Source organism: Lampetra planeri, unplaced genomic scaffold, assembly GCF_965212315.1.
Source record: "Lampetra planeri unplaced genomic scaffold, kcLamPlan1.2.h2 scaffold_1381, whole genome shotgun sequence".
Taxonomy (NCBI): Eukaryota; Metazoa; Chordata; class Hyperoartia; order Petromyzontiformes; family Petromyzontidae; genus Lampetra; species Lampetra planeri.
In genome coordinates, this window is record NW_027614101.1 from 18733 (window position 1) to 29984 (window position 11252).

At 46.7% G+C, this 11252-nt stretch overlaps 2 protein-coding genes across 2 annotated transcripts; one reads left to right on the forward strand and one right to left on the reverse strand.

The window, feature by feature from the left end:
* The first annotated feature begins 2795 nt into the window (after positions 1–2795).
* Positions 2796–3173, forward strand: LOC144739239 (histone H2A-like). The gene has a single exon (XM_078622206.1). The coding sequence runs from the start codon at positions 2796–2798 to the stop codon at positions 3171–3173; it is 378 nt and encodes a 125-aa protein (XP_078478332.1).
* Positions 3174–4848: 1675 nt separating this feature from the next.
* On the reverse strand, positions 4849–10617 carry LOC144739241 (polycomb protein suz12-B-like; the record flags this gene model as incomplete). The annotated part of the gene is given in 13 exon segments (XM_078622208.1): positions 4849–5123; positions 5126–5139; positions 5725–5804; positions 6400–6598; positions 6740–6897; positions 7067–7153; positions 7155–7211; positions 7642–7730; positions 8384–8561; positions 9102–9207; positions 9297–9402; positions 10200–10423; positions 10527–10617. Coding segments are annotated over 13 exon segments (1664 nt in total), but the record flags the coding sequence as incomplete, so codon positions are not given.
* Positions 10618–11252: the final 635 nt, after the last annotated feature.

Below are 11252 nucleotides of genomic sequence, written 5' to 3' on the forward strand. Positions count from 1 at the left end.
AAGTAACCCGAGCTGGGACTGATTGGGTAATGGTCGGTTCTTCACTCTCACTCAACCTACTTCCCTCTCGTGTTCAGTAATTGGTGCTTCACGCTTCAAACTAAAAATGTCACAACTAGTGAGCAGCACTTGTCAGCACTTGTTCGAACACAACAGAACGTGGACCTACCAGTCCCAGTGGAACCTGAAGCGATCACAAGCAGACCGGCCGTGAACGCAGCAACCAGCAGCATGGTCCGAGGGCTCAACAAAACTTAGTTAACAGACAGAAAAGAAAAAACAAACAAAAAACTAAATAAAATTAATTCAAATCAATGATGTCGGTGTGAGGAAGAACGGGGTTCTCTTCAGTCAGGTTGCTGGTTCTAGTCCGTGTTTCCAGAGACCTGAGTCTGTCAGAGAAGAACTGAGACGAACGACTTCCACCTGAAGAAACCGGCTACACCTTGATGACGTCGGCGTGATGATGTCTTCAAAATAATGGTCGAAGATGACGCAGAAAGAAAGAAAAAAAACGTGAAGAAGAAATTAAAAAGTCGACGAATGGAATGGAATGGAAGAGCTGCACGAAGAAGATTAAAAAACAAAACAAGAAAAACCTAAAACACGATCAGTGAATGAATTCAACCAAACACACATTGGAAATATACTTTCAACTCAAAGTGATTTCATTGTCTATTTGATTATTTTTTCCACTCACTGGTTTGTTGTGACTAATTTTACCATCAGATTTCAATTATATTGTAAGGTGTTCTTGTTTTTTTTTTTTGAAAGACATGTAATTATATTACAACAAACCTATAAGAATCCGAATCCTTTTTTAATTTTCACGGGACACAGTACAGCAAAATTCTATTAGAACACTTAAAAATAAACCAAATCCAAAATGCATCAAAATAAACAGGTCATAGGACAGAAAGATATTGACATTATTTACAATAATAACAATATATTAGATATATTAGATATACTGTATGTTAAAGAATGTTAGGATTGGACTCTCCCTCTCAAAATAAAACAGGACAAACCACACCACAGTGTGACAGAACCCCCCCTTCTAGGACCAGACGGTCAAAGTCTACTATGAGACTCCAAGGTGAATGGGTCCCTTCACAAACACTGGTCATGTTATCTCCTTGTTCCAGGTTGGACCCAGTGATCAGTGCAGTCCTCCCCCATCCCATGATACAGTAACTGCTTTTCCAGTTTATGGGGGGGCTGTGTCTGCGCATCCAGGAATAGCTGAGAATCAGTGTCAGAGATGGTGACTGACAGGTTCATGAGATCTTTATGACCGTGTGTGCAGTTCCAGTTATGATCATTGAGTGCTATGTCTCCCATGAGTGGTCAAGCCCCAACTGGGTCGAGCCCCAACCCGGCTGCCAAACCCCAGCTCATCAGGTTCTCATCGGCCCCTGAGGTTAGCGGTGGCGGTGTGGTGAGTGTGTGAGGTGGACTCGCCACCTCGGTCGTTTTGACAGCAGAGGTAGTGATGAGGCGACTGGACTCCCTGCAGTGAAAGCACCGGCCCTCCTGCTGCCATCGCCCCTCCGGCGCCCTAGTCCTGCCTAGTCGCATGGGTTCTATTTCCCCTGCTGAGGGGAGAAAGTCATTTGGGGAAAGTGCATCGGGAATCCAGCCAGCCAGGGAGCACGGGGGACATCTCAGACAGTGGCCTGCTTCCTCAAGGCTGCTGGAGTTCCTGGATGGCCACCAGCAGGGCGATGAGGAGGAAGGTCCAAGGACAAGACAAACCACACCATGGTGTGACACAGTGCATTGATTTCTACTGAGGAAGGGGTGTGTGTCAAACGAACAGCAGCTGTGACAAGGACAACACACATCACAGGACACTGTTGTCAGATGGTCGGCCATTTATACATTCATTAAAATGTCTACGGTCATAATGTCAGTGTCCTGGTCCACCGGCAGACTGAGGTCGTTCCTCCCCTGAGCCATGAGGCGCTACGATGTGAGAACAGCAGCTGACAATGGACCTTGGCTGTTGGAAGTTGGACCTGTTCCACTTACTGTTTTATCGTCACAGTTGATTGTGTTCTGCTGGATAGAATTTTTTTTCTGGTTCAGATCTGTTAGATCTGTCGTGCTGCTGGAAATGTGAATTTCTCTTGTGAGATTAAATATCTATCTATCTTTCTATCTATTTCATAAGACAAAGTATTTTAAAATTCGGGGAGTTATGATCCATTTAGTTGGGCATACACACCTTCCTCAATAGAAATAAATGTACTGCCCCAACCAAGATGGCGGCCGCGGTGGCGTCTTTTGTCTATAAAGGTTTTTTAAACTCTGATGTGTTTCATATTTATTACTTCTCCTTGCATTTGTACATATATATACCAAAAATAAATGATACACGAAAGGCTTGAATTATATTCTTTCTTACATTACATAAAGCTTGTTTACATATCTCACTTGAAGTTCTGATGTGTAAAAATATGATTTAAAAAAATCAAATTTCTTGAAAAATGTTTATTTATTATGAAGAAAATGCTTTTTGAGTCTTTTATGACCGTTTCTTCCCTTCGTGGTCTCCATGTGGTTCTTGTTGCCCCCAGTAAAAACATCCTCCTCTTCCTTTTTTTTCCGCCGTTCGGTATTTTCATACTTCTAGATGGTTCCGTCAGACGGAAGTCTGAGTTCACTCTACTCTGATTGGACCACAACATCCGCGCCTAAACGAACCAATGAGCGAGCAGCAGCTGATTATATAAACGCGGTCTCTGTGCCGCCTTTACCACTTACTTCACAGCTGAACAGAAGACGGATCCGCCATGTCTGGACGCGGTAAAGGTGCCGGTAAAGCCCGTGCGAAGGCCAAGACCCGCTCCTCCCGAGCCGGGCTCCAGTTCCCGGTCGGTCGTGTCCACCGGCTGCTCAGGAAGGGGAACTACGCCGAGCGCGTCGGCGCCGGAGCCCCCGTGTACCTGGCGGCCGTGCTGGAGTACCTGACCGCTGAGATCCTGGAGCTGGCCGGGAACGCCGCCCGCGACAACAAGAAGACCAGGATCATCCCCCGTCACCTGCAGCTGGCTGTCCGCAACGACGAGGAGCTCAACAAGCTGCTGGGGGGAGTCACCATCGCCCAGGGCGGCGTGCTGCCCAACATCCAGGCTGTCCTGCTGCCCAAGAAGACCGAGAAGTCCAAGTGAACCACCGGGGGCTTGTCCACCGACACAACGGCTCTTTTCAGAGCCACACACCGACGCTGAAAGAGCCATTTGTCCTTCAAATCCAGATATTAGTGGAGGGTCGAACAAAGACGTTGACCGTACAACGTCTGTAATTAGCCTGAGAACATGTTTCCATCAGCCGTTGAGGTATCGTCGGAAAATGATCGAAGCTCATTTAAACTGAAATCCCGATTGGCACAAACACCCCCCCCCCCCACTACTTCCGACTGACTTGGGGGGGGGGGGGGTGTGATTCGCAAAACCGGATAGTTGATGGTTCGAACTTCAGTGCTACAAGTCACTTTTCGATGGGACCAACCTAGTGTTTGTTCACCGTCAGTGGACGGTGCTTCAATGTCCTGGTTGTTTGTCACCAACGGTTCAAGTTATTTTTACCGCATCTCGACGTGGTGGTTCCTCTTCGTTGGTTGTTGGCGGTAGGTGACAATGACGTTTAGCGCCACCTCCTGGAGTGGAGGTCAATTTAACTGTACGGTAGCGACATTTTGCAATAAGTCAAAACTTTAAAATACCTTTAAATGACATTTACGTATTTCACTGCTGCAATAGTTGAGGTCTGAGTTTTTATTTCTTTAAATATAAAAACCCTTATCCAGAGTGAACAGTTCAATGTTTCAGATGTTTTCCTTTTCCCACCACAGATGCAGAGGCCCTCTGAGTCGACAGAAACGTAAATTGTCTTTTAGATATCATGGGGATGAAAACCAGTTTGTCGACACTACAAAAACACAAAATACACAGATGTCAGAGACTGAATTTGTCCCCTTTGGCATAACCAGCACCCTAACGACTGCTTTCCAATGTGTTTGTCACTGGAACCGCTGGAGCACCGTCACCCTTCGTGGTTCCAACGGGTCCAGTGATTTGTCACTCAACTATTCGTATGAGCAAACAAAACCAAAATAAGTCTGACATTGTCACATTCAGTGGAGAAAGAAAATTACAGACAAGACTTTGTCTTCAATGCTGTAGACGGCCCATGTGCTGCTGGTTTGTTTGAGGAAACAAAGGTTGATTTCCCTGACGTTTTTATGAGTTATGACCGACGCAGTCCAACATGAGGGGGAGGGTTCGTCTGCAAACGTTCTTATCCAGGATGTGAAACAACACGAGCTCGAACCAGAACGTCCCGTTAACCCTCGGATGTCGTTCATCAGTGAGGATTCTCTGCTGACGACAGTAGAAACGCTGCACGTGACATGTGGCGCAGCATCAGTTTTAAAAACAAAACAACTTGATTTCAAGGTAAATTTCTAAATACAAACACCAAGTGCTAAAGAAAAACAGCTAAAAAGGTTATTGTGTATGCGTACAAATAATCAAAAGAGCGACGAGCGTTACCGGTGCAGTCTGAACCGACGTGCCACGTCCGGAGATTCTCAGTTTGTTCACACTTGCACCAAAGAGACAGCGGCTCCTACAAAATGCATATGAAGCAGGTTCAACTAACATCTGCTCCGCAACTTCCTGCTTTGTCAGTGTGGGTGATTGTTCATATTTGGTTCAGTTCAAGTTTCAAAAACCTGTTTACCGTGTGAGGACACGCCGACCGGCTCTCCCACCTACCTACCTAAGCACCAAAGGGAAATGTTCGTCCACGAAAAGAGGGAACAACAGCTCAATGCGTTCACCGTCAGTCTGTCAACGCGCTTTTTGTCCTCTTGCCTTGTTTCACTCCACTACAGGCGACGGCGCTGCCGTTGCAGCTTCCTGCCGTCACCAGGTTCTGGTCGGGCAGCTCCTCCCGGATCTGCCTCAGACGGGCCATGGCGCGGTCGATGGTGGCCGTGCTCACCAGGTTGAAGTCGTGCATGCTCACCAGATGCAGCAGGAAGTTGCGGCAGAGGTTGCGGCGGACGATGTGCGTGCCGCAGTTCTCCACGAAGAGCATGATGGCCTGGTTCATCTGTTGTCTGCGATGAAGCTACGAGAGGAGGAAGGACACGTTGGGACAGTTGAGGCACGTTATCTACAGTTACGGTGTAGCCTGACGTCACTGCTCCAACAGTGTAAGTACGCATCACAGCTACGTGGACCTCTGACAACAGCTGGGACTGGACTGTTGGCACCATGTGAGTTTCCCAGATCTCAAAACGGGTACTTTTGTGTCTGCCGAGCAAATACGACCGACCAAAATGGGAATTTTGACTGAAAAAAAAGAGTGGAAAATGATGCAGATCTTATCGGTGTTGCTGTGGTAACAAGATCTGCTCATGCTGAGTCGCTAACAATTGAATTAAACAAAGAAAAACACTGAAGCAGAACAAATCTTTTGCGTGAACAAACTGAATCAGTGTTCGTTTCACAGTTCAATCTGATCCACTGTATTTAGATAGTACGACTAACAAACTGAAGTGCAACAACAATAAAACACACTAAACTTAATAAATACAAATACACTTCAGCACGCTACAAGATGAGAAAAGCCAAAGAAAAAAAGGTTTTAAGACGTTTGGGGCGTTTCAACGTGTGTGTGTGTGTGTGTTGGCGACAGACTCACTGAACGCACCCGTGCTTCATGACATGCAGGTTCCACAGCTTCATCACCTCCTTCTCACCCTCGTTGACGTCGGTGAACTCGTCCAGTTGCTGCATCAGGTCAAAGAGAAAATGCATGAAGAGACAAAGGTCAATCTGAGTCCATCTTCTACAGTATTTCTGTTCCTGTCTTGTTTATTTTCCATGATTTATGAGTATTTTCCAGACATGTCATGTATTTCATTAACCATCTTATTCCCTCACTTGGGTGATTTCATTCTTTTGTGCGTTCACACTCACATTCTGATTGGGATGAAGTCAGTGTCACCAGACATGACCCTCACCACACGTCACTGGGGAGCACCAGTGGATCGCCAGTGATACCGTCGGTGTTCAAAAGCATTCTGTTCTATAACACTAGTTATGTAAGTGTTAATCAACATGTAGGGACTCAGTTTTTGGATTTTCTTCCACAGCATCCCACTCGTCAAAATTGTTCTCCAACAAGTGAAATGTTCAAACGTTCACCTGGAGCCAAACAACATGTGCACAGCTGCCAGCCAATCAGAAGAGAGTATTCACCCAGACCATGGTATAAAAAATAGAATATTAGTTATTGTACGTATCGTCGTCAAAGCCTGAACCCGTTTCTGTACAGTGGGGACAACACGAGGTGACGTGCGGCTCCTCGGCGACAGCGTCTCACCGTGGCCGTCTTCTCTCGGAGCCACTCGGGGTCTCTCTCGTCCTCGCTGTCCACGTCCATTTCCTGGGGCCTCAGCGGCATGCAGCTGTCGCTGTGGAAGTAGAGGCGGTTGTGTCCGCTGACATACGTCCTCTGCTGCTCCAACTCTCCGTCCTCAGACTCCAGGAACTCTGACAGACTTGGCTTGGTCCTCTTGGGTCTGGGACGGATGGAGGGACAAGGACACACACACACACACGTATATGGACTTGAGGGATCTTCACTTTGTCATTGGTGACTCTGCTGAATGTAAATATGAATATGAAATATGACCTGTGGGAAACAACGATGAGTTCTTTACCTGCACACCAGGATGTGAGTGACGGCCGTCCTCTTGACGGGGCCGTTGCGGCTGAAAGCGAAGCCGGGTTGGCTGTGGATGTCCTGAGGGTTGCCGACGTACGAGCCGTCGTAGCACTCGTTGATGGACACGTCTATTCTGGCTCCTTTGGGGTGAGGCTGCAAGGGAACGAGAGTGGAAGGGGCATCGGACAAGGTGAGAGGTCACAAACACAAGCAAGCTATGAACGGTGACTTTCAAATAAATGTATTATTGTTAAGCTAGCTGTCATGTAAGCTAGCTGCGCAAATAAATGGGACAAACGTGGAGTCGTGACAAGTCTCTTACCACGTAGCTGAAGATGAAGCGTGAGTGGGACAGTTTGAGGTGTTTGAGCAGACTGTAGAGTTTGCTGCAGTTCAGCGTGCACCAGGGGACAGTGGAGGTCATCTCTGGCCTCCGTTTGCTGCCGGGTGTTGTTGTTGTACAGGAAACTGAGAACCAGAGTTAAGAACACGGTAAAACACGTTTGACATGCAGCAGAATAAATCTGCCTGGTGGAAAGCCCAATTGATGCTTCTGTGTTCCTACTTCTGTGTCTGTCTACGTAGCTCTGTGCTGAAACCGCCGTGTTTCCTTTCTTTCCTGGTCCTTAGTTCAAGTGTTCCACCCACTTTTTTTGATCAAAAACACACAGCATTTCGATCAGTTCCATTATCTCGGCGAACTGGGAAAGTCACATGACACAAGTCCCAGCTGTTGTTGTCTGTGGAGGTGCTCGTAGCTGCAACGCGTCGTCACATTTCTACAGAGGTGATGTCAAGCGGTGGCGAGGACCCTACGCAGTAGATAACGCCTTGACGCGGCTCCTACGCTGTCAACTTGACCCAGAAGCAGAAATTAGGCTGATCTCATGTTGTTACCTGATAAAATATACGGAGCTTCTGCCGCGGCTCACATGGGACCTGCTCTTTCCTCGTCTGAATGTCGGCGCTCACCGACTCTTTCACTGCTGATGGGAACAGATGCAGGTTAACTGTTGAGACTCGTCAGACAACGGACCCAATCAACAAGTATACACAAAAATACAGAAATATTTCAAGCTTCATCACTGACATCAACTGTAGCCCCCTCCACTGGTACGGTACCAGGTGATTTTAAACATGCAGTTGTATGACCTTTACTGGAAAAAAAAAAAAAAACAGGCCTCGACCCATCTCTCTGTTCCAATTTTAGGCCCATCAGAGTCTGCTCTCCTAAGAGCAGATGACATACTTTTGTAAACAGACTCTGGAAAGTTTGTTGGGAACAAAACTTCTGCCCAGGTGATGTGACGAGAAGCCAGCCCTGGCAGCGATCCTCCTCGTCCAGTTCCAGCAAGCGATACTACCCCCCAGCCAGTACTTCCTGTAGTGCGCTGCAGCTACTGATTAGTGAATAAGGAAGTGAATTGTAAGGAACAAGACCTGAATGGAACCAAACGGAGTAGAAACAAGCTGGAACTGTGGAGTGGAAAAGTGCTAAAACACATGAGACTCAGTGTTGCAGCTGCCTCAGATGATTCACCCCACACCAGAGTCAGATCGAGTCACGTTCAGAGGTCGAGCAGAGTGACCGTCACCGACCATCACACATCCTGCCCATCCTGTGTGTGCGGGTACTCACTCATGAGAGCAGCTCTGTGGTTGCTGGTCCTGGTCTCCATCGGACTGCAGCCGTCGGAGTTTCGGGTGGCGAGCGGTTTGGCCACGGGGGCGGTGGACTTCCCGCTGGCATCGCCGGTCCAACGGAGGGTAAACTGCAACGTCGGTCCCTGAGAAAACGTCTCAAACGGCGGCAGCCTCTGCAGGATGGAGACACAGCTCAAGTCTATGATGTGGAACGCACGGGACCATCATGTTTCAGATGAGGAGCTCATTCCGGAATAAAACCCTCGATCATCCAGTTCCGGTTTAAAGTCCAACATATGAAACATTATAGATGTTTGGTTTCTTTAGAGCCGTTTCTTTCTCTTTTGTGAATGTGAGTGTGAATGGTTGTCTGTCCTTCATGTGGCTCTGCAATGAGCTGGGATCGGCTCCAGCATGAACCGCGGCCTGTACCTAACCGGAGCAGGAGGGAGATGAACGAATCTTTTCTTGACACCCAAAGACTCTTTCCAGAGCATCCATTATTCATTCACTCCACATTCATACACTGATGGTGGGTAAACTACATCTGTAGCCACTGCTGACATGTCGTTACGCTCTAGTTGTACATGGAATACCACGACATGTGTGTTTATAACACTAACAAGCGTCCTCTGCAAGTGGAACGTACAATCAGCTGCTTTCTGGAGCAGACCCGGGCGTCCGGTGCGGTGAGCCCATCCAACCCCTCCTACCTTCCCATCCAGGATGGTTTCCCATGTGGCTCTCTTCTTGCTCACAGGACTGTCCTCCATCCCTTGCATGGACACCTCGTACTCCCCATCCAGCAGCTGCAGCCTCCTGCGCAATGCAAATGTAACGGCGGCAAGGCAGAGTCAGGTGGGCGGGGTGGGGCGTTGGGAACGAGCTGTAACCGACCAATGACATACCTGTTCTTATCAAAGACGGTCATCTGTGCCACAAACGTCTCGATGGTGTCGCCTTCCTCTCTGTGCGACAAACTTCTCTTCTTCCTGCTCAGAGTGTCTGTTAAATCTACGCACACACACACACACACACCAAACATAGAAAGAAGTTGGCTGCTGTCACACCAACAGGCTTCAGAGAGCTTCACCCGGTTAGTTTTGACCAACACCCCTAAAAAGAGGTGGTCTGGATTCAAACGTTTGCCAACAAATACAATGTGATCAAACACCCTCCATCATCCACTGATCGACAGAATTAAGGACATCAGCTGTTGTGCTACCCTAATTAGCGATGTCAGTAATACTACTTGGTTAGGTTAGAGGCAGAGCCAGAATGTTAATTTCATCTTTGCTCACTGCGCTGATTTCTAAAATCGGTTTCGGTAATGAGAAGCATGAAGTTATTGGTTAGTGGCTTCCGTGGTAAAAAAAACAGTTATGTGTGCAAAAACAGTGCATCTCTACAGACAGGACTAGGAGCTCTGAATCACATGATAAACACTGTCAGCTAGCAGTCCTGTGAGCTAGCAACATGGGTTTTAGCTAACAGTACTGTAAAGAAGAATGGGACAAATGTGGAGTCGTGAGAAGCTGCAGTGTGTTACAGACAGTTGGTCACATGATGTACAGGCAGCCAACTATGTGCGGCATAGTGACAACACTGTCTGTCACGCCATCTTCCAGCATTTGTTTTTGTTCCCGCAGCAGAAACGTCTAATGAATGAACCGACAGCATCTTATCATGGAGACTGATGTGACAGATATAAGTGTGCTTGAATTTCTCTACGTGTACACGGAGCCACGAAGGAAATGACGCAAAGTCAAATGATTCAGAGCAGAGCAAACAATCTCACAGAAGCTTCTCACCAATGTTCTCATTGGCCTCCCCATTGACCAGGCCGTTGGTGTCCCTCCTCCCTGTGCGTGACACCCTGAACAGGAGCGAGTAGGACTTCACCATGTGGCTGTTGCTGGGCTCAAACTCATTGCTGGAGACGAGTAAGGAAGGGTAGGCGCCGAGCTTGATTTGGTTACTGTCAGGATTCAAAGGCACCTGCTTTTTACCTGTAGGCACTTGCTTAATGGGACAGCTGAACATCCTGAAACAAAGCACATTTAAACACCTGTGATTTTAACACAACCCCCCCCCATCAAAAAATGAAAATACAAAAATAAAGCAGCAGAGTATTTCACTTTACCTTGCGTTTTTTATGGCAGACTTTGACAAGTAGCACCTCTAACGACACAGAGTTTTGTTCGTTTTCTGAATTCTGAGATGGCTTTTCTGTGTGGGGAAAAACAAAACAAGAAAAAGACAGTTATCGCTAATCCGTTAGCACGGATCCAGTGACAATAGCTACATTTTCACCCGTTGCACTGAAAATCGTACTCTTTCGCTAATAATGCTTGTCAACATGTTGCAAAATGGTTCAAGAAAAACAACGTACCAACATTCTGACTGTCTTTTCTGTATTAACTATCGTTACACTGCAAAAACGCAAAATCTTACTAGGAACATCTGTCTTATTTCTCGTAAAAAATTCTCTTTACAACTAAAATAAAAACTTTTGACAATTTTCACTTAAAGTACAAAAATCTTCAAGTGGCCAGTGTTTGTTTTTTTCTTATCACAAGCAAAAGCAAAAATTGCTCCACTGGCAGATTTTTCTGCTAATTTCAAGTGAAATTGATTGATCGTGAATTGATTTTAAAATTTTAAGATGATTTTAAGATGAATGTTCTTAGTATTTTGAGGTTTTACAGTGTAACAGTAGCTGGATGCAACAAAGGCCAAGCTAGAACGTTGGTATGTTGATTTCTTGACCCATTTTGCAGCATGCTGACGAGTATTAACGTTTGTAGAAATGCACTTGTTTGCGTAAATGTGCGATTCATGCTTGCGTTTCCACAAGTTTTTGT